The sequence below is a fragment of the Cydia pomonella genome, chromosome 1, assembly GCF_033807575.1.
Source record: "Cydia pomonella isolate Wapato2018A chromosome 1, ilCydPomo1, whole genome shotgun sequence".
Lineage (NCBI taxonomy): Eukaryota > Metazoa > Arthropoda > Insecta > Lepidoptera > Tortricidae > Cydia > Cydia pomonella.
Window position 1 is genome coordinate 4,461,761 of NC_084703.1, and position 25,007 is coordinate 4,486,767.

Consider the following 25,007-nt stretch of genomic DNA (forward strand, 5'->3'; position numbering starts at 1 on the left):
TTTCTAAATGAGGTTTTTCTTAGTTACAAAATGCAGAGCTCTGAATGAACTATCACTTATATCTTCTGTTATCATTGTAAAAAACCTGGAGGCCTGGCCAACATGATAATCATATATGGACAAATGCCAACGGAATGGAAAAAAATATCGGGACGACAGATTCTACAATGACTGAGTCACGTGTCTATTTCTATACATAATTTAAGTTTCGAATGGCGTTTTCTACTAACAATTGACATCTGTACCCCTAGTGTAAATTTATTCGATAGCGAAACGTGACGTACGCGTTTGCGTTGTCTCATTTAGTATGGGATTTAGAAACAGCGCGCGAAGCGGAACGTTTTGGAAACTCAAAATCCCATACAAAATAAAAGTTAACGCAAACGCGTACGACGTTTCGCCATCGAATAAATTTACCCTAGGGGTTCTGGACTAGGCTTCGCTTAAAAACGCGTTTACTCAATATGTTACTAGTGACTAGACATGTTCTTTCCGTGTACCCTTCACTGTCCTCATAGGCCAGTGGCCAAATCTGTTCCGTTAGTCAGCAGGGAGACCACGAGCAGGTAAGATTCGGCTGGAACTGCGGTGTTCGTGTCCCACTCCCCGCGGCCAGCGAGTGGCTAAGGTTCATGTTGCCGCATTGAAATAATTGAAATAATTTATTAATGCATGTGGAGAATGGGTTACATATATTAGCTAAAATTGCTACTCTAGTAGTCTCACCAAACTCTACCTTTTCAGGCGTACATACATTTCAGGACGACACACACACACGCAATCACATTATATAATATCGATTTGAAATCATTTAACTTAATTTAATTTATTTTAGATATAAGCTAGTTATAATAGTAATCATCTGTATATATCCATTATGTATTTTGTTATTGTCAATAAATTCTAATAAGCCACACTTAATTCTATAACTAACATAAATAAATTAAATGATATTAAAATTAAATTCATCATTAGCCACTCGCTGCCCGTTAAAAAAAACGAATAAATAATAATTAAGAATTAATTTTATATGTATTTACCCTTCAACTATAGTAATGGAACAATGGTGTTCCGGACTTTGGGAGGCGTGTGCGGAGCCGAAGCCAACACGTAAGCCCTTTTGACACTTTGATGAGATGTAAGGGGTACACCGAGAGGATGCTGCCTTTCGCATACAGAAACAGCACCCGCCAGGGTGAAAGGACTACTGAGTACTAAAATGAACTAGGCTATTGGGTTTAGCAATGGACTAATAAATATTGGGCCATAGTATAAAAAAAACCGGACGCCTACCTAATAAAATGGCATGCAGTTTTATTTCCCGCAGACGGTGACTCGCCCCCACAAACAATCTGGTGGCCAACTGGAACCTCGGATGGAAGTGTCATGTTGACCAATTATGTAATAGGTTGAGCAGTGCTGTCTTTGCCATCAAAAAAGAGCCACTTATATCGAGAAAAGCGCTAAAAGCTGTATATTTTCCCCATTTTCACTCCTTAATATCATATGGTCCGTTGATTTGGGGAAACTCTACTGATTCAAAGCGAGTTTTAATACTACAAAAATTGGACGGAGTCCAAGCTCGACATCCGTGTAAAGAACTTTTTAAACAAATTGGCATCATGACACACTTCTTATACATATTTCAAGTACTTGTGAGAATTAATTTATATATGTTCAAAAGTATCGAGGTTACGGGTAAGCAACTCCGATCTACAGGGAGACTGACGAGTCGTCTGTCTGAGACGACGTACAGTGCCGCGTCGCATGGCACTTTCAGTTAAAAATTAAGTGATAGGGCCGACGTAGGTATTATGAGCATATATCTTTCTATATATCTATCCTTATACTTTAATTTGACGATCATTACGAGATACCTAGGTATAAGTAGCCACATTGACATCTTTTCCGTAATTATTTTGTTTATCTATCTATATATAAATCTATCTATTTATCTATCTATCTATATATCTATCCTTTTACTTTAATTTGACGATCATTACTTGATACCTAGGTATAAGTAGCCACATTGACATCTTTTCTGTAATTATTTTATTTGACATTATATCTCAATATTTATTTGACATTGTGATGAATTTATTTTGCTATTGATATTTTATGATTTTTCTGCCTTGACATTGTATATAATAAATATTTGACGATCATAATATAAATTCATATAGAATAGCTTGAAATAATTTATATTGTAACAATAGATACCCATGAACCGGTCGCATCAGGCATTGGGACTATTGTAGAAAAAGTGAACGGTAAAACGGTCTATGGATTGAAGTTTGGGTGGACAATGAGACTGAGTTATTGCAAAGACATCCGGACACCTGCCATAATAATGTTTTCATTCACTAGTTATCGAGGCAGGCGGTTACTTGCCGCCCACTATATGGGCCCCTGGAATTGCCGTGTTGAGGACGACCAGGAGCAATACCGGTGTGAGTGGCTCAGGGGTGTCGAGAGGTGTACGCCGCTTTCTACCCAGAGGCTGATAACGGCCACAGTGTCAACTCGCGTCTTATGCAAATTTTCACTTCCACCCCTGGAGCATTTAGTTCTAACGACTCCTCTCTGGACGGCCAATGAAGGCAAGCCAGAGCTGAAAGTCCTGTGGGTCCCCTTGGGGTCCACTCCGACCGACGAAGACACGCCGGAGACGGAGACCCTGACCGACTCTCGGGAGTACTCGGGTCCGTGGGGTTGTTACTCCCCAACAGCTCGCCACAAGCTGCCCTGCGGATTATAATTACTTTTATTATTAGTATTAACAATGATTTAACGTTTTACAAAGGCATATGTGTATTAAATTATAAAATTAGGTAAATTTGCTTGTCTGCATTAATTTTATTACTATAAACAACCTGTCAACAATACATTTTTTGTGTCCAGATCACATCAATATTTTTCTAAAATTATTGTTGTCAATTTTTAAATAGTGCCTGTGTGGTACAGGCACTATTTAAAATTTGTTTGTTTTAAAAAGATAAAAAAAGTAAATATATAAGAAAGATAAACAGTATAACTAATAAAGATAAACACCAAGAACGATACTTTGAAGGAAAGCCATAAAACTACAAATGCCTTCTTTTTCATATCAACCGAAAATAATGCTGAAATACCTGATAAGAGCCTCTCAATTACATTAGAGCTCTAACAAATCGAACAATCCTTATCAAACAAAAAATCTCCACAGCTGCGGCCGCTACTAGATAAAACCCAGTACCTGTTGCTCTCGTACCAAAGAGCTGGCGCTACAACATTAGTAGCACACCTAAGAAGCTCCCTGAATAACTACGAATCCAGCTCTCCACTTTGGCACCGAAGAGCTCGTACCACCAAACATTTGCACACCTAAAGAACCCCCTGAAGAACTTGCAAATCACTCAGACAAAAAACCTCACTGGTTACGGACAATACTTACCAACAAGTTTGGCGCCGGCAGACACAACTATAAGCATACCTAAAAAGGTCTCAAAATTGTCACATATTCATCAGCTCATACAGACAACATATCTACGGCGACTGCTAGATATACTGTTCCAGTACCTAAAGGTTTGACGCCGTGAAGCTGGCGACCAATATGCCTTTTATGTCTATACTCAAAGCTGCCCTTCGAAAACATGCCTTTGTAAAGCTATGTTCTGAAAACTATCCGTGGAAATTGTCAAACATCACAACCATCACGATATCCGAGGAGCGAATCCGGACAGTTAAGCTTAAGCTTAAGGTTTGACCTACCCGGTCAAACCTAAACTTGGGTCTATGGAAAATCTGATTATAACACCACTTTTCTTAGAGAAGCATATTACTGGAACCAGACTTAAGTTTCTTCACTAATAAAACAGATATATAAAAGGATGCTTGAAAGCGATGAAGTCTTTAGAAAACGCGATCATAATTATATTAAAAGTTCTTGGCTTGCAAGCTTGCTTAGCTTCCGAAGAAAAATCGGTCGGGAAGCCAATATCAAAAACCTCGCTTGCGATCTATCAAAATGTAAAACTGAATTATTTTTAGCAAAAAAGCTATAATAATGAAGCTTGGTTCTAAAAACGATAAGATTGATTACTTTTTTGCTAAACTAATAACAATGACATCCGTGATCCCGGGTATGCACGGCTGTCCGCTCAGTGCTCACTGCTCACCAAGCTGCGACCTGAACTCACGGCGCCATAAGAACGCGCCTAATCTCGTCCGTTAAACAGCAGGGATACCACTCGCAGGTGAGATTAGACTTGGACGGCTAAGGTGTTTCCGCCCCAAATAGTACTAAAGACACGGGGGTTTTCAATTGGTCAAATTCCAACTTTATTTTTGTTGTCATTCTGTTCCTTGTCCACGGGACAACAGTGACTAAGAGGCCAATTCGGAAGTACGCTGACATCAGAATGATATTTAAATCATGTTATTTAGTTATCGTGTGTCTCGCTCGCGATGTACCAAGTACGAGCGAAATGCACGATAACTAAATAACATATGGTATATGTAAAAAAATTATATTTAAAAATGGTACAACTGTGAGCAGTTTAGTTCATTTACTCTGACAGAAAAAAATCTTCCACCAGTACTTTCACCGCTTTCATTGTTTAAACTTAATTTTAGTTTTTTAACCTTGTCAAACATATTTTTTACTTCAATATTATCACTTTGTATGAAAGAGCAAATACCTCCTACACAAGTGTCAAACTTAAAAGGAGGATTCGACACCTTGGAAAAAAAAACTTGTATAAAATAAACGATTTTTTATTATTAAAATATAATTCTACTCGCTAACTTGAGTTGCGTTCTCGCACGCGACTCCATACATCTTGCGCGACTTCAAGTATGGATTCGCGCGCGAGAACGCAACTCATGTTAGACGGTCTAATGTCAGTGTACGTTCGAATTGCCTTGACAGTTTGTAAGAAGAAATATATCACGTCCTACAAACTTTTTAATATCTATCTAAAATTATACCTCTCGGTCACAAATTTGCACTTTTACTTAAATTATTAGTACAAGCTAAAATACTCTGTTAGTATGAAAAAGTGCCTAATATGACAAGATTAAATTTGTCCATATCTCATCATTTTTGACCGTGACAATCCAATCCAAACGGTTAGCAATTTGCTAATTATAAACCCCCCAGGCTACAGTACTAGAAGTCCCCGTGACATCAAGTGGCTAAAATATATTTTTTTATGCTAATCGCTTGCCGTTGCCCATGGATACTTGCAACACCAGAGGGCTTAAAAGTGCGTCCTAGCCTATAAGACGAGATTACGCTCTTTTTTCCACACTAGCGTTTCCCGAGCGTCGGCGTCTATTCAACTCTATAGCCCCGATTCAAACTTTAAGATACGACAATTACTAGGTCTATTACCACTACTACTACTACTACTTGCTACTAGTACTACTACTTACTACTACTTACAACTACTACTTACTACTAGTACTACTGGTTACTAGGTATATTATTAGGTAGGATGTGGATCTGATATGTCAGTGTCAAAAGTGACACTGACATATCCGATTCATATCGTATCTAAGCCTAATATTTTACGTATCTTAAAGTACGAATCGGATCGTAAGGCTGCTGCTCGACGCAACGTTGGTGCAACTGGGCAACGACGCCATTTTCCATAGCGCTAACTAGACGCCGTCGCTCAAAAAACGATAGTTTGGGGTGGCCCTTCACTGCCAACGTTTTTGTAGCGCTACACGCGTAGCCGATTCTAGCGTTTACCCGCTTTGTACCTACCTACCCTTACCTTACCTGTAGATTTTACCTAAAGACAATTATGTCTGAATATATAATTTAGCCACTTATTGTCCTTATTGTGCTATATTTAGAAAAAATACGGTATTTTTGTAGGTATAGCAACTCTAAATACAATTAAATAAGAATATGACAGATTATATTCTATTAAATATTAATTAACTTAGTCTTAACATATACTTTTGGACTATTTAAAAATTTTTTTTTGGATTTTCGTTATTTTTTTGTTTTTTTTTCTGCTTTAATATCGAATTCCTTAAGACTTGCCAAATTGTCGGTTAAGCTAACAACATTATTATTATTATACTATTACTTACTTATTTATTAGTGCCAGAAAATAGGAGATAAATGCATTTAGATAAAATTATTAACTACGCATCAGTTTTTATTGTAATAGAGTTAATAACTACGTACTTGGTTAGTTATATGAAGTATTAAAAAGATTATGCATCTACTTAAATATGTATCTTAAGTTTATTTATAAATATGAGTTATTGTGCTATATTTAGACAAATATTCGGTATTTTTGTAGGTATAGCAACTCTAAATACAATTAAATAAGAATATGACAGATTATATTCTATTAAATATTAATTAACTTAGTCTTAACATATACTTTTGGACTATTTAAAAAATTTTTTTTGGATTTTCGTTATTTTTTTGTTTTTTTTTCTGCTTTAATATCGAATTCCTTAACCCTTTCTGTACGGGTGACAACCAGAGTTGCCAATTAGGCATCATCACTGCAGTACGGGTGTCAACTATAGTTGATCGAAACAAGGACGAAGTTTGAAATTTTTTTTCAACCAACCTAGACCTTATATGTTGGTAATAACGATGATATTTAGTAGTAGCATTAGTATAGATTCAAAGAAAAAAATGGCAAAAGATTCTGGTAGATGGCGTTAAAACAAATATTTATTTAAAAATCCCGCATTTTTTCTGTCAACTGGGGTTGACACCCGTACTCCACGAGTGCAGAAAAAGTAACTCAATATGGCGGCAAATAGTGTTGTTTTATATTTCATCGAGTTTTAGTATTTAGGCTAGTTGCAAGTGTTATAGTTGGAAATTTCGTGATTTATAGAATAATTATAAAAAAAAGTTATAAAATTGGATTATATTACAGTGTATGGTAATAAATAATAATAATATGTTCTTAAGATTAAAATAGTAATGATCTCTGCTACACTTTCTTATTTTTACCCTTGAGCAGTACAGATAAATATCGACAACTGTATCGATAGGTGCACTTCACTATTTTATTCAAATGGCAGTCGTGTTTTTATGTTGCGCTAAAACGGTTGATATTTTTGCATTTTGTTAATAATTATTATCATTTCAAGGCCTTGTTCTATTCAAAATATCATAAACTAATATTTACAAAACTAACAATAGTTAAAATCGCTTGTAGTAACTTACATTTATACTTTTTTTAGTGAGAGATATTACGCGTGAAATATAAAGTACTAGTGATTATAAGTGCAATAAGTGAGTAGTTATCAAAAGTGCATAATGTTTTTAATGTGTGTACAAAATTTCAACCGCACAGCTGTTATATTTCAGAAAATACACGTAAGTGAAAATATGTCTAACCGCCGACTCTCGCAAAGACATGCCCGTATTGAGGCGGTGCTAGGCGTTCCAAGTCCCCGTACAGAAAGGGTTAAGACTTGCCAAATTTTCGGTTAAGCTAATAACATTATTATTATTATACTATTACTTACTTATTTATTAGTGCCAGAAAATAGGAGATAAATGCATTTAGATATAATTATTAACTACGCATCAGTTTTTATTGTAATAGAGTTAATAACTACGTACTTGGTTAGTTATATCAAGTATTAAAAAGATTATGCAACTACTTAAACATATATCTTAAGTTTATTTATAAATATGAGCTTTATATCACTAAGTTATGCGTTAATAATAATAATAATTTTATATTAAACAACTTAAAGGATTTACCTCGGGAGCAGGGTGATTTTTGAATTCAATCAATTTCTTTCAATATAAAAGTCAATAAATCATGTTTATCATTATAAAAACCAAAAATAACCAATTATAAACCACCACAAAAAATTGTCTTTAATTTGAAAATCACCCTGTGTAGGCTCTAAAGTATCCAAATATGGATCCATTTAGAGGGCAGGACCCACTCTGTTGAAGCAGGGAGACCACTTGCCGGTGGGGCCCCACTTGGGACGTTCAGATGCAATCACACATGGTTTTCAATAGGGTATTTGGACACGGCTACCATGAGTTGACACTTGACGTTTACGTTACTGACACGCCATCTCGTTTGCAACTGATGTATTTATGATGTATTGATGGGATCGAGTTCACGCAGTCAGTCTCGCTAACTTAAATGAGAAATGCTACCTTGTGGTAGCCATGCTAGTCGCACCTAGCATGACTACCTCAAGGTAGCATTTCTCATTTACGTTAGCGAGACTGACTGCGTGAACTCGACTGCGACTGCGTTTCGGGGTAGGCCGCGAAACGACTTCTCAAATTGCGGCAATTCTTCTCTTTTACTCCAATGGAGACGTATTAGAGACACAAAGAAAGATGTCCTCAATTCGCGAACTCTAGATGACGTAACAGTCAAGTTACCTACTCTTTATAGTTCTATACGATTAATGAAATAGAAATTGTGTCTAAAAATAACTGATGTCTACGTTTCTCTATTAATTTTCTGGTTCTTTATTTCATGCATAGTGTGAAATAATTATATGCCCTATGGTACCTCTTTCTGGAGTATGACAGTCCAGTGCCTAGCCAAGATGGCAATCGTATATAGATAACGTCAATCGCAATTTAAATAATGTATGGTAATAGCCATGTTCTCATTACATTATTATAAAAGCTCCCTTGATTTAAAAACTGATGAGAAAGTTGCATTTTATCCTCATGTGTGGCAAAGTAAACAAATGCAAATATTGAGTTGTTTGCTTGTGTTGTTTGGTAGAATTGACATTTAAATTATTTTGAATGATCAATATTTAATAACATTCATTTAGAGTTGATTCAGTTTGATTTCGTTTGATATTTCACAGTTGGTATTTTCCTTGCGTTGGTATGGTGTAAAACCAACGATCCTGTCAAAAAACGATGTGAATTCGCACCCCGGGTCTTTCCGTCCCCATTCTCCCCTTTTAGTCCGTTAACTAGGACCTCCAAAATATAAATACTCTTTATATAAGTACCACCGATATAATTTCCTCGTATAAGGTCAATACGGGTAAGTGGGGTATACAGGTAAGTGTGGCTGGCCCTCACATTGTGGCCGGTGTACACATTGATTATATGTATTGTTCATTGCGAGTTCATACACTTGCTACTTGCGTTCAGTGGCATATGTATGAACTCGCAATAAACATTCGTTAATGTGTAAACAGGCCCCAATGTGACGACCAGCCAAATTTACCCGTATTAACCTTATATTAAGGCACGTGAATGTTGCTAATATTTATTTTAACCTTATTCGTTAAACATTTATTACTTATATTTTTTTTTTTACTTTTTTCTTTTGTTCTTTTTTTTTGCCTTACGTTTTATAAACCTTAAGCCCCGATCACACCAAGCCGTTGAAAAAAATGCATAACATACGGTGTGTAGTCACACTGTATACTTATCAATATGTTGTTTAAAGTATTAATAATAGTTACTTAGTATCTAGTAAGTAAAATTTTAAAGCTATAATCCAAATACATGTTTTTACTTAAAATTTACTTATAATAAGATAATCTACTTATTCATACCTTAACTGTTTACATTTTCCACGATGATGACAATGAGGTGCCTCCTGATGGTAAGTTGACACCGAAGCCTAAAAAGTCTAGCAACTTTATAAACTCAGGCGAACCACAGCGGGAATGCCGCCATAAGGGCTATTTTTTTATTTTTGTCGATTTCCCTTGTTCGTCAGATTTTTATAAAATTAAACAGATCATAGAAGCAGTTTCTTATTCTGTACAACATAAGCATTTTCACCGTATGCTCTAAAAAATCCTCCTCTGAGCTACGAAAACGTACGATATTTTCGTAATTCAACAGACAAAATACATACGTTTATTGTCTCGCAATGGGATTTCGTATGTATTCCACACAGAATAAGGAGCTCTTCAAACTAACCAAATTTTATTCAAATCTGACGAAAATAAAAAATCGACTACAAATTAAAGAATTGCCCACAAACGTCTAAATTTTGTCAAAATATGACGTTTATAAAGGCGCATTCACACATGCTAATTTGGCGTTAGCTTAGACTTTGGCTTTTGCCTTGTGACTCTTGTGCAAAGGAGGCACTTCTCCGTAGGGCTTCACAGGGTCTACCACGAAAATCGAAATTTCGTTATCTGCCTCTCTATCGCTCTTGCGTATTCAAGCGATAGACAGCCAGATAAAGAAATTTCGATTTATGTTTTTCGCGGCAGGCCCTCCGATTCCGGCGAGTTGACAGTTCGCTGGGCCCTACCGTGGTCTTAGACGTAGTTTAAGGACATACCCGGGTCCGAGTTTTTTTATTTTATATTTCTATTTTATATATTACAGCTTGAAGACTATCTGAGTGGTATATTTCAACGAATATATTTACATTTATAAGTAATGATAATACCGGCTCTTATTCAGTTATTTACAATACAGTATGGGTACATAATGGATATATACAGTGCGTTGTATCGCTATAATGATACGTTGTGCGAGAAAGCCGCCAGCTCTTCGGTCCCCAGTTACGTCACCCAAACGCTTCGCGATTTCTCCAAAAAACGAGTGCGCGCTGGGAGCCCCTGGACCTAGAGTTTCAACGCCAAATGGTACAAAATGGTACCCTCTCTTTAGTTCTTAAATTGTAAAATTATTATGTAAAATTGAGCCTTATTGAAATTGATCCTTATAATACGATTATAGTAATATAATAATAATAATAATATAGCCTTTATTTCCATGACTTTACATTGTTTTACATTACATATAACTTTACCGTAAAATATGCCTAATTTGTTCCCCGTTGGGCAATTGTGCTCTAGTTTTATACTCGTATGTACAGTATATCACAACCTCGATTGAGTGTTACAGCATTATAGTAGAAATAGTCTACTACAAACCGGCATATATACCACATAGAATAATTTAAAAAAATATTGAAATAAAACTATGGATACGTATTATATTAGGGGTGTCATCCGTAGAACACGAACGCGAAATTCATTAAATGCGATATAATGCATTTCCTAAGTTTTATTTCATGGGTAACCATCGCGGCAACCGAAGACAATATTCACAAGTAGCCTCACTACTGCCATAGCAGTGACACACTGACATATTCAACTTTGTTTTATGGTTTTCATGATCGAAAACGGATTGAGATTATGAGATTCATCTTATTATTATGTTTGTCAAATCTGTCATTGGATTTAATTCGTGTAGCTACCGCTGACCTGGCGCTAGTTATGCACGCTTAATGCCGCGCCACGATACGATCCGACCGGACCGGTACAGACCGGTACGTTCGTTTTGTCCGTGCAATTTTATTTCAACTTGGTGTTAAGTATGTTCGTCATGTTTATTTTATGTTTCTTTCTTTTTGTCTGTTACCTTCCGTGATTATTTCGCACTCGATGGTCTCATCGGAAGATCAGCGCTGGAAGTCGCCAGCAACATGCTGAGATGAGGCCATTTCGTGACACTTTACTCTCACTATGTTCTCTTTTATATATGTTTATTACTGTTTGTGTGTTTATGAATAAAACAAATTCTATTCTATATTCACAAATTTTTGCGTAACTTACTTTCTATACATCGGGTTCGCACTAGTTAATATGTGAGTTGCATAACTTAGCGCTAGCGAATATGACAGTCTCAAACACGTGGTAAGGAACATGATTTCAAGCTAAGTACATAAAATACAATTAAGTACAAAATTAGGTCAATAGCATTCCAGAAACCGGTACAGTAACAAAATTAGGTAGTTAATTTATTATATGATGTCCGCAGCAGCAAACACGCTTGATTCTAGCTCATATTAAAAGTTCACAGTAAAAGTTTTACCCACAAAATTAAACAAATGACTCACGAGACTGCCTGCTTGAGAAAACTTCTGTCGCGTGCTTGCAAGGAAACAGCAATTCTTGTCATTTTCTGGATATCCATTACCTGTGAAAATAAACATTACATTAGGAACCATTTATGATGTTTTTTCTGGCAGTAGTAAGTAGTCAATGACACCGTTTCAGATTTCAAAGCTTGTTACGGTTTAGATTTCATTTTATTTTTAATTTCCATACATAAGTACATATTTGGGGACAATCTTACACATATCGACCTATCCCAAAACTCAGCAAAGCTTGTACTTTGGTTATTAGGCGACGTATGAAACACGTGTGCATTGATCATTACACACATCGGCTTGTTTATTGCGCGCTCGCTTCAACTCGCGCGCACAATATGGCCTCGTGTGTAATGATCAACGCAGCACACTATCACAATGAAGTAAATCTTTGGTCTTTACCTTCTTATATGCTGTTATTCAGAGCAGTTTTCAGTTTTGAAGATCGTTGTTTTGGTTACTTCTGGCCGTGTGGTAACTTCAAAAGTGTTGTATAGTTCCTTGAAGTAGATAAGTTTTTGTAAATTATCAATTTCACTAGCTTATGTCTAATTTGGAATGTGAGTATGTATGTTAATTTGTCTGCAAATTTTCAAACAAATTTTCGCAGGTGTTTTTGTATTTTTTTATTGTTGTTGAAAAAAACAGGGCAAAATTATCATGGCCATTGATTAAGGTGAATATGACCTTAATCAATATCGATAAGTAGAAGATGACTGTTGAAAGAAAGTCTCTCTCTCTCTCTCTCTATGGTCACTCTCTCATGACTAACGATCGTGGTCATCAGTGGATGTGGAAGCTCCACACCTGGTTTTTATGATCTGCCTCCATATATCGGGTCCCTGATAACTGAGCAAAAGTTGGTTGAAGATGGGGACCCTTTTACTTGTTCACTCCATCTAGTTGGAGACTGTCCCCGGGCTCGTCTGCCCTCCATGTTTCCAAAAATGATCAGCTTTTCAAGGCTTTCATCTCCCCTCTTCACTATGTGGCCGAATTAGGACAATATGCATTGCTGGTAGACTGCGGATAGGCGAGTTTGACACGAAGCTGTGAAAGGATCGATACAATCTCCAGGTCTAGGGTATCCTTAGCATACGCCTCCAGCACCACATCCACGCATGCAGCGGCACGTTCTTCCTCGATGACGATGATGATGTGTTCCTGTTATCCCTCATTAGAGACATAAGGCTCGCAGAATAATGTTCCATGACGAGACCTTGCTTGGACTGGTAGTTGTCCGGTCTACGGAGCACGCGTCCGATCTAGCGCCATTTCCTTACAAAAGTTTCTCGTCTTATGGGTTTCTGGTCGGTCCACAGTCTTTTATTTTCTTACCGATTGTAACTTGAATTCTTTTATCTATATCTTCACTGAGGTTTTTCTATAGTTCCACGTGTCTAAGATCAGTTCTTCGAATCATAGCCGCGTACATTTCCTATACACGCGTAATTCTTTGAATTCGACCAAATCCAGGTTTTGTTTTATTCAGGCACTTGTTGTATCTGCCTACCCTCCTCCTTTCTCATTCGGGCTTGGGACCGACAATGGCGGAGTTATAGACTAAACAAAACGTCCCAAGTCCCAATGTCCTTTTAAAAGTACAAATTTTTATAAAAAAATAATAATTTATTTCCAAAGCTACTGAACTCAACATTTAGAAACTAGGACACTTTTTACATGACCTATGCAGGTATGAAAAGGGCTTTTTCTTACCTTACTTTTTTCCATGCTAGAAGCTGAAGCAAAGGGGTCAATGTACAGTGAGCTGCAAAATTGCATGGAGAAGTTATGAAAGAATTCATTGATAAATTCGCCAAGCACTACGGCTAATGGTACGCCCACGCCGTAAATACGTTATTTTGCTCCCGTGTGACACAATATACTATTTATGCATACCAGAGGCGGTGCGTTGAAATATTCATAATTTGCCGTTCCTTTTCATTGGACACAGTAAAGGTACTAAACGGTGGAAAACGGTGGGAAACGAGTTCTATGGATGCACCGCCACAGCTATTTCAATGCCTATTACAATGCCTATTGGGCTTTACAGTCACAGGAAAAGATGTGCCGCACCTCCGATCTCCGACGGCGCACGGACCTCTTCTTCTTCTTAATAACCTGTCGCTGCAACAATCACCGGTCAAGATGCTGTGGCCAATGATGATGAGACCTATACACGGTGCTCACGAGGAACCCGCAAGATTTTAACCACGCACTTCTGAGGCCAAAAGAAGGAAAAAATGTTATATGAATTTCAGTAAATTTCGCAAAAAAAAATTTTTTTTGTTTTTTTTTTTCAAATTTTGAACGTATTTGTACATAAAAAGTTAATGTTATGGTAAAACTGACACTGAAATTAATTTTTTACGATTTTTTTTGTAAAAACTAGTTCTTGCAAAGGTTACTTGTCACTTTTTGACATCTATCAATAAGGATATTTAGACTACGCCCCATAATGGCATCATCGCGATCAAAACGGCGTTTTGCACTAAGTTACGATATGAAGATGTTTTTTTTTTACATTGGTATTAACTCTGAAACTAGGCGAAACCCAGAAAAGTTTATATGACATTTTAGTCTCTAAATGTGATCAGTAATACACTGTCAAAATCTTTCGGTTTCCTCATGTAGCACCGTCTATAATAGGCCGATTCAGCAAAGTAGACAGGAATGGAAAAACTTTATTAATTGTTTCGATTGTATTAAACCAAGATCCCAGAGCCGCCAGACCTTACTTAATTTAGTTTAGAGTACGAGTATTTAGAGTTAGTATGCACTTTTAATGTCTGCATATTTTCTATACTGGGCCGACGCCCATTTGTCAGGTACAACGTGGTAAAGGTTGGTAAAAATGATACTAACTTTTCTTAATATTCTCATGGCTGTTTATTATGTATATTTTAGAAAATATTGTTAAAAATTGATTATCAACATTGTCAGACCATTTCCGCCGGCGGTAACTTTTACCAAACGCTTTAAAGCTGCCAAAAATATGTTGTAACTTTACTTATAGTCTCACTGTTGATTTTTATATATGATATTATTACAAACCATTTTGTAAGTAGCCAGACCAATAGGGTTGTTTCCATCTACAAATCTTAGGGTAGAATTGTATCCCAATAAATTCTTTTGGATTATAAGAACATGTTAAACTACTTTTAGAGGATCTGTAATGACCATATTTTTCTAAATATTGATTTTAAAATATCTTTTAGCACACGTCACGTGACCAAACTTGAAACGTCTTTGAAGATTCTGATGACGTCACAACTCTCGGATTGACACTGTTGACAGGCGATAAACAACAAATGACAAATGTCAGTTGACAGCTCGTATCTTCTGCGTGTGTATGTAGTTACGTGTCAAACCGTAAACTGTGACGTCACACAATTTTCAAAGAGCGTTTTGGGCGCGAATGCATCCGTCAAAATATATTTTGTTAATTTAACATATTTAAAGCCGTTTTTAGTATAAAAGTCGAATTTTAGGGCATCTTTTAGTTAATATAGAACGTAATACAAGCGTTTCATAAAATTGGAAACAACCCTATTGGAGCGGCCCAACCATCCCCCAGACCTACATAAAGTTTCACACAGACACACATATAAAGAGTCATGTACTTACCTGTTATTTATTCTATTCACAAAGATCGATATAAAAAAGCGGCCAAGTGCGAGTCGGACTCCCCATGAAGGGTTCCGTACCAGTTATGTCGTATTTTAAAAAACTACTTACTAGATCTCGTTCAAACCAATTTTCGGTGGAAGTTTGCATGGTAATGTATATCATGTATTTTTTTTAGTTGTGTGTTTTTTTTTAGTTCATGTATTCTGTTATTTTAGAAGTTACGGGGGGGGGGGGGGCACACAATTTACCACTTTGGAAGTGTCTCTCACGCAAACTATTCAGTTTAGAAAAAATGATATTAGAAACCTCAATATCATTTTTAAAGATCTATCCATAGATACCCCACACGTATGGGTTTGATGAAAAAAAAAATTTGAGTGTCAGTTCTAAGTATGGGTGGTAACCCTTAAAATTTATTGTTTTTTTCTATTTTTGTGTGAAAATCTTAATGCGTTTCATAGAATACATCTACTTACCAAGTTTGAACAGTATAGATCTTATAGTTTCGGAAAAAAGTGTCTGTGACATAAACGGACAGACAGACGAGCATGACGAATCTATCAGGGTTCCCTTTTCTGCCATTTGGCTACGGAACCCTAAAACGTGAAACAAACGTTCGTTACGCTCTTATTTTAAAATGACATTCTTAAATAACATGACATGAACATTCAAATAACATATGTATATCTTGATCAGTACCCCTAGTGTAAATTTATTCGATGGCGTAACGTGACGTACGTACGTCCCATTTAGTATGGGATTTAGAAACAGCGCGCCAAGCGGGACGTTTCGGAAACTCAAAATCCCATACAAAATGAGACTTAACGCAAACGCGTACGTCACGTTACGCCATCGAATAAGTGTACACTAGGCGTATAGGTCTTCGTTTTATTTTCTAGAATACGCAAGAGTGAGTAAAACATACAGGGTAACTTCAAATTGGTAATACAAAACATTTGATTGTGGCTCAGTTAATGCCAATTAGTATACTACATAAAGGTTCTTAAAATTTAACCGCAAATATTCTAATAAAACAAATAATTAAAGTCCCGAATGCGGTTACCCCACATTAACAGTCACTCGATGTTATCAATGTAAGTTATCTTGATTCATGAGACGTGAGCAGGATCAAGCCTACACAATCAGTAAATGTTAATGAATTGTTCAACGTCATATTTAAGTAAAACAATCACGCTTTTTTCTGTTATCTAACTTTTTTTAAGGACAAATTTGATTATCTACAATCATGGACACCCTACAACACTCAATTAACAAAGATAAAACTTCTTTAACCGTTATGACAGCATTTTTATTATGAAGAAAAAAAAATGTCACACTTGAGTGGGATACGATTTTTCAAAAGTAACCAGTACCCCTAGTGTAAATATTTTCGACAGCGAAACGTGACGTACGCGTTTGCGTTAAGTGTCATTTTGTATGAGATTTTTGACTTTCCAAAACGTCCCGCTTGGCGCGCTGTTCAAAAACCCATACAAAATGAGACTTAACGCAAACGTCACGTTTCGTTATCGACTAAATTTACACTAGGGGTACAGACTCCGATGACATTCAATTTGTCACTTGTTATGGATAAAACAAGAAGGGTGACCATAAATGTCGTAAATAAAAAAAGACCTTTTTTTTAAGAAAAAAATAAATTAACGTTAATCTCACAAATACTGGTACGAAACAGTTACTGATGACTTACTAAATACGCAGGCTTAATCCTTCTCACATCTCCTGAATCACCTGTATACCTTTGAGTGACACTCGTGTAACTGGCAACCGATTGTTAACTAAGGAGGAAAGTGTTAATTTAACATTTTTAAACTTCTTTGTTAATCATTATGTTAGGATAACCATGTGAAGCCTAAAAAAGTGGCTGTGACAGAATCGGACAGACAGACGGACATGACGAATCTATAAGGGTTCCGTTTTTTGCCATTTGGCTACGGAACCCTAAAAATGGGATAAATTAAAACAAAAAAAAATACTTTTGATTATTTTAAAAGCATGAGAATTAATTGAGGGGCCTAGTTTAAAGAAGATGTGTATAGAGCATTGATTTTGTATTACTAATTTGAAGTCTGTATACCTTCGAGCAACACAGGGAAGGGAGACGGCATTCAGACTATTTCCCCTCTGCCAACTTGACGTGTGTCATTTTCTATGTACTTGCGTCGTCATTACAGATTGGATTTTGTATGTAGTGAGTGAGAAGTGTGACTGTGTGCACGTTTCCCCCCGCAAATAATGGCAGAAAGATTTTTACAGTAAGATATCGCTTAGGCTCCTCCCTTCCGACGTGTCGGAAGCCGGTGTTGCTCGAAGCTGTATACTACAAAGCAAGTTACCCTCACGCTAGCGAATATTTCAGTGTCAAACTGGTAGAAAGGCTACTGGTATTTGACAGGCAAGCTTGTACATTGTGGATCTAAGGTGGAAACGCCCACACGCGAAGGAATCTTAAGCAACCACCTGTGGCGCTAAGATGGGAGGCGGACCTTCTAACTATTCGAGATGGGATGGGTCTGAGGGGCGTATTTAAGATGTATTATTGACTAGCAAATATTCGCTGATCTACGTGTCGGGCCGGTCGTAAAATTCCTAATATTTTGTCTCATAGATAGGATAGGTTCGTTACGTTGCTTCAGAATTTAGAGATGGGCGCCGACCCCTGAAATCTCGACGGCGGCGCGCGGGCGAATAGAGGCCGGCGTGTGCGTGTCGCCGGCGGTGCGGCCATATTTTGACGACCTCGGAGATGCCTCCTTAAAACCTTATTGTATTTTTTAATGATAAGTGCGCTGCTGGCATTTAATTTGGGAATATGCTCGTCTTGAAGGTTGTATCGGTCTAGAAATACCGCAGGCCTATACTCGTATATTACACAGTTTAGCTGTGCGAGGCACGCATGTTTCTGGAGAAATGCACAAGGACTGCCATCAACCATCTAAGTGGTGAAGATGAAAATGTTGTCGCGAAGGGCGATGGCGGAAAGAAGCGGCACGCTGGGATGAAATTCGGCTCTCATTGATATAGAAATCAAAGTTGTTAATTTCATTTTATTTTTATTGGAATATGTAGGTTTTTCTCAGCATGGAAACTTTTGAATTTCAGACGATTTGGCATAAAGAGTGTCGAGTTATGATTTTTTTTCCAAAAACAATGTATAGAGCAGAAACTAAAAATCAGTTTGTTTCAAAAACCGCAAAACAAACCGTAATATCCTCGCAAATGGTTAAACTACGAATTATTTGTGATTTTGTGGCACTATATATATCCGTCACCGGTGCGTTTTTTAAATAGTTCTTTGTTTCTATGGAAAAGTGCCAGGGGCCAGCGCCAAGGAGTCAAGCCGATCTGAAATACGCTGGCAAGCTGGTTCCTACTGGGGTGCCCCTGCCCACAGAAGAGAACAGTATTCAATGTGTGGGCGAACCTTATGCCTTTATGAAGCTGGAGGCGGTGGACCCGTGTGAAATACTGTGTCGATCTGTTGAGTACACTGAGAAATTTGGGATCCTCTAAATGGCCGCGAAACTTGACTTACCTCGAGATGTCGACGCCTAGGTGACACCACAAACTCAAAAGAGTAAAAAGCCAGCCGAGGAAGACGCTTTCACACCGGTGCTAACTCCGGAGCACAGACCTTCAGGACAACCGCGGTGATTCTATTGGGCTCACTCGACTTTTGAGTAGGTATCGAAGTATAGAAATGCTTTGTGCATTGAGCTTTGGTTGAACCGGATACACAGCTCCCGCAGCAGGAACAGCTCTTGCACTGCGGTATGGTCAGTCAGTCTGTCAGTCAGTCTCTCGTCGAGTGCGTGTGCGTGTGCGTGTGCGTGTGCGTGTGCGTGTGCGTGTGCGTGTGCGTGTGCGTGTGCGTGTGCGTGTGCGTGCGTGCGTGCGTGCGTGCGTGCGTGCGTGTGTGTGTGTGTGTGTGTGTGTGTGTGTGTGTGTGTGTGTGTGTGTGTGTGTGTGTTGATAATTGACGTTTTAGCGTTAGCGAAGGTCTTCCTTTTAACTCGGTTATTTTGCTTTCGTACTTCCGCATGGTCTCCTCTACAGGTCGCAATTCATAACCTAATCTCGTGACATTTTGTGACCAGATTCTACGAATAGATAGTAGGAGAGCAAAAAAAATGTATTATTATTTATAGTACCATACAAATATTTTTAATATAAGCATGAAATAAAAACATTTTTATTATTGCCATATCCATTTTTGATGAGTAAATGTTAAACGCATAATGTATGACATGACACAGAGTTTTGAAGTTATGTCACAATTTTTGTGATTACTCGTATTTTCTGTTAACATCCTAAGGTAGTAAAATAAGCACGCACGCATGAGGCACATTTTTGAAAAATATTTTGTTTTAAACCGACTAGTATCAATTAGAGCATATATTTTGTTATTTTAGGAATCGTAAAAAAATGATTTTTCTCAAAAATTGATGCGGCGATTAAATTGGCTAAAACGGGTATACAGGTTGAAAAAAATCATGGGCCTTGGGGGGAAATAACAATAAAACATTAAGTTAGTTCATTTTACATAAAGGAATCATAATTTTAACTTTTAATTACAATTCGCTAGTCTAAAAATATTCTTGTGTACAAAGTTCTCGCTTTATAGATATTTTGTACGACTGACGAGTGTAAGTCCGCGGACTGGACGCAAGCGGCCCGCGCAGCCGCGAGCGGCAAATCAAGGTTATTCATACCTTACGCTCGGCTATATGTATAAACGACCTTGATTTGCCTTGCGTCCGGTCCGCAGCCTAAATAAAACCTAATGTTTCTTGCAGAAATTTTACTTATCAATTCGTAATCATGTGGCTTAGATATTAGTATACGCCAATATGAACACCTTACAACATTATTTTTTTGTATCAGTTTCTTATGCCGAACTTAGGCTTAGGTGGTGTGGAAAAGATTGCTTTTTAACGATATGACCGCCTGTTGTTACCTGGTTCTTTATTCCTTTAAAATTTATTTGTAGTTTTACATCTTCTTCTTCCTCGCGTTGTACCGGCATTTTGCCACGGCTCATGGGAACCTGGGGTCCGCTACAACTAATCCCAAGCTTTGGCTTAGGCCTAGTTTTTACGAAAGCGATTGCCATCTGATCAAGAGGGTAAACTAGTCCTTATTGGGGTTAGTCCGGTTTCCTTACGATGTTTTCCTTCACCGAAAAGCGACTGGTAAATATCAAATGATATTTCGTACATAAGTTCCTAAAAACTCATTGGTTGCAAGTCGCACGCTCTTACGCTAGGCTACCAGCGCTTCACATTTGTAGTTTTACATGTATATAAAATATATAATTATTGGTGCAATAAAGAATATTTACTTACCCTAGTCCTTTTAAGATGCGATGAGGCTTGAACCATGTATTTTTTTTATCAGATCTGTTAAAGAATTAAACGTGTTTTGTTTGACGCTCAGGAACCAAGCAACAAGTATCACCTGTTGCCTACCTGTTGCTAGCGGGTTTCTGGTAAGTTGCAGCTGGTCAAAGTCAGGAAACTTTTTCCTTTCTATAAAAATACATGAATTGATTTGGTATCTGATATTTATTTATTTTATTTATTTGGAGATCCAACATCTGTGACATTAACATATAATATATAGAAGGTACAGGAAGCCAATTATAGGAACTCACAGGTAGTGTCAATAATACTAAACTAAGGCTACGCATTATCGCAATCCCTTACGAACAGCAATAACCTGAATTTATATCATCAAAGTAGACTTGTTTTGCAGTCGCTGTAAAATGTTTCCAAAATGTAGAAGAGGAAAATACTTATTTAAAGTCAACTGTCTATTCCAAATTCGCACAATTTTAAAATTCCAGTTCAACACAAAATTGTTCAAAAATTTCACCGAGTCACTCCAGCCAGACAGGCTATCGCGATGCACTAAGTCGACGTGTCGCAGCCCGACTTGCCGAACGAATGGCATCCGCCGTTGCAAGTCCTTTTAATATCGAGCCTGGCTCCGCCCCTGGGGATGGAAAAGTGCAGTAAAATCAGTACCTAAGTAATCACCTAGTATAACACCACTAAAGATACATCCTTCCAAGGACCGTGGACCTATGCCATTCTAGGAAAATTAGCTGTAGAAAAATCAATCAGGTTGTGCCATTTCTCGGTCGATGTGGACAGGACCGTCTATAAGGGAAGATCATCTACAAGCGCAAAACCAGTAAAAGCAACACTAAATTACCTCTAGCGGCAAGTATATTTTTCTCAAATGTTTGTGTTTAACACACGTTATTTGCTCGATTAATTTTGAGAAACATTGACAGTCATTGGCACCCAAAATACCCAAATTTTGCAGCTCTTGACTTATTTCTGTACAGTGACAAGCAGATGAAATCGATCCGACACAAAAAAAATAAGGAAACCTGTGTATGTAGGTGTATTTTTTCATAGTGAACGAAACTAAGAAAAAATATCTAGCACATACTTTTTCTCGGTTTCGTTAAACATAAATCTTCACTTGGTTGTTCAAAAATCAAAATAGCGAGTAAAAACAAGATTTACTCTATACAATACTATTTATCTTAAAATTAGGTTGAATGAAAATATAAAATAAAAATACACGCGAGGTTATGTTTTAGCCAAGAACCTCACCAAATATCACCAAGGGGGAGTGGGGGGTCAAAAAAGTAGCCCATTTGCGCACAAGCCCTAAGATAACGCCAAAACTGTGCGCAAAATTTCCTGCAAATTGCGATGATAAGGGATCACGCTTGCCTGCTGTTAGTGGTGGATGTTCCGCATATATTTGCCAACTCTGAATAATATATTCTTAAAACAATACTTTATAACTTTTGAACTTGATATAGTAAAAATTTAAAAACAAAATGTATCCTTCTTAGTTTGTCACCCTGTATTTGTATATATCGTTATCTAAGTAAAGTGGAGTCCAATAGAAATAGCAAATAATGTAAACAAACCAATTTACCTTCAATATTTCGTAATCACACACTGTTTGGCGCCAATCATGATCTTATCAACAATTTAATGAAATACTTCAATATTTTATTTGTAATAAATAGCTAAAAGCTTAGAGTCAGACCAAGGCTAAGACCCGCCTCACACGTCCGGAATGTCTCTCTAATTTTATACTCTGAATTCAGATTCTTAATTCAGGAATAATAAAACATTCCGATATTGATCAGTTGCCACACTAACGTCTGTTTCTCTCTCTCCCACAAATGTCAATGGCTAATTAATATCATAATCTAAATCACTTTGTTAAGTTCAAGTCTTGAATTCAAGTCGGTGCAAACTTGGTGCAAACTCTATTCTTCCGTTCTTTTTTAAGCTGGCTGCAATAAATCATTAATTGACACATACATCATACATAAATCAAACAAAGAACAAAACTCACAAACTAAAAGTCAAATTACAATTACAATCCGTATATAATCGAAATTGTATGTAAAAGAAATCAAATAATGGAATTCCTTGAAAGGATAAGCAGGACATTTGAAAATATAAGAACTACAATAAAATGCAAGGACAGCGGAGACAAAGTTGCCGCCTTGAAGAGGGACATCCAGTCGCTAGCGGCGGAACTCGCTGTTCTCGGTAAGCAAAACCATGAAGACTTCATCCGGGGCCTCGCCATGGAGGGCTACTTAGCTTTATTGTCCGCTAAAGTCCTACCAATCTCCCTGGTTGAGAAAAGAAACGTCCTCCAGGCAGCTTTCGAGAAACTTAAGCCTTACGCTCTTCGAGACGAATGCCTCTTCATTTACCTTCGTATTCAGAACCTTTTATGCTATTACCTGATAAATCTGGAACAGTTACAACTCGCGCGAGAGATACTTGAAGCGACAGAGGACATATATGACAAGATAAGTCCGAAAGGTGACAAATATCTAGATGCTGAATACATGTTCACGTGCGACCCGCTTCCCAACGTCCGTCCTATCAGCCCTGAGAAAATTGACAGAATTATCACTAACAATGTTCAAATGCAAGCATTTTTGTACAACAAAATGAACATACCTGATAAATACTGTCTATACAATCATACGGCGCTTCGGAGACAGTTGGATCTGAAGGAAGGAACGCCGCAAGACTGGGCTTTGAGAGCGGCTAGATTAGGCAACTACTTCACCTATTTACACCAACTTGGGAACGCTCGTCACCACCTCTGCGCCGCGTACCACGTCCTTCGGACCTGCCACGACAACTGCAAACTGATGCCTGAAGAGTTCGTGTTGCAGAAAGCCGATTTTGAAATCCATTTCCTCGAGATAGGTCACCATTTCGTCAAATACGGTTTGACGTTATTCAAACTATCCAAGAAGCATGTTCTTGATAAGTATTTTTCTGAAGGAAGTTCGAAAGCTGATCTTTGGAAGACAGTGAACGTGGGATCGGAGAAGTTTGAGAAAGAAATTGAAAAGTCGCAAGGGGATATGCCCTCGGACAATATCTTCTGTTTCGCTTCACTAGATTTAAAGGAGATAGAAGCGAGGGTGCCTACACAGTTTGTAAACAGTATAGAAGAAGCGCGCAAGCTTTTCTCTTTCACACATAAATGGATCATGCGCACGAAACACTATTACGACTTCGAGCATCACCCAGCGCAGTATATATCCTGTTCTCTCCAGATGGCTGAACTGTACGAGCACTTGGCTTTCTTCGAAAAGAATATTGATAACCAATACAATATACAGAAGCGCCGTGCCGAAGTGCTGGAGACTTTGAACTCCCTTCTCAAGACCTGTGACACCGTGATGTCTGTTCAGATTGACGTGATTCGCGAGTTGTCACAAGTCCAGCTAGAGCTGATGGCGTTGAATCTCCAGAAATTGTGGAGAGAGGAGTCTCAGACAAATATCTTCAACGTAGACGTAGACGCGGATTCTATCATCAATTCCCTGGACTCTGCTTCCAATAAGACTTTGACAGAGAGAACGCTGAACGCGTCTTCGAAGAACATGTTTCTGAGGAAGATGGAGGCCGCCACCGCTTTGAACGGGAAGCTGTTTAGACTCAGTGGCCAGCTCGGAGAACCTAAAGTATCTGCAGAAATCAGTCAGCTGAGCTTTGGATGGCTCTCATCATAAGAGAAGATTTGGCAGATTGCAGGTGAAGTAAGAATAACTATCCCTATTTGTTCGAAATAAACACATCTGAACGAGTAAAACTGAAAATTAGACAAAATATTCTTCCAAGATATTAAACAATTCTAAATTTTTTTTGTAAAGAATGAAATACTGGTCTCCTTATTTTTTTTTAAGATTAAAAATATTTCTTACAAATATGTATTTTAAATGGTCTTTCGTTCGTATATCTTTAATGAATTAACTCAATTTCAAGAACCTTTGGCTTAATGCTTTCAAGTAGGTAGGCTTTGCTATACCTCTCGCGTCGAATGGTGGTCCCTATAAATGTTTCTTCTAGCCCTTCAAGTGGCGCCAGCGAAAACGCGAAAAGTAGTCAAGTGGCGGGGCCCCGATGG

General features: G+C 37.6%; 1 protein-coding gene across 1 annotated transcript; it reads left to right on the forward strand.

Annotated features, from left to right (window-relative positions):
- Positions 1 to 22,301: 22,301 nt before the first annotated feature.
- On the forward strand, positions 22,302 to 24,807 carry LOC133517922 (KIF-binding protein-like). The gene has a single exon (XM_061851444.1). It carries the CDS (start codon positions 22,987 to 22,989, stop codon positions 24,610 to 24,612), a length of 1,626 nt encoding a protein of 541 aa, XP_061707428.1. The 5' UTR covers positions 22,302 to 22,986; the 3' UTR covers positions 24,613 to 24,807.
- The last annotated feature ends 200 nt before the right edge of the window (positions 24,808 to 25,007 follow it).

Bases quoted from the DNA above. Each gene is read 5' to 3' on its own strand.
- LOC133517922 (XM_061851444.1), top strand. From the start codon at position 22,987: ATGGAATTCCTTGAAAGGATAAGCAGGACATTTGAAAATATAAGAACT.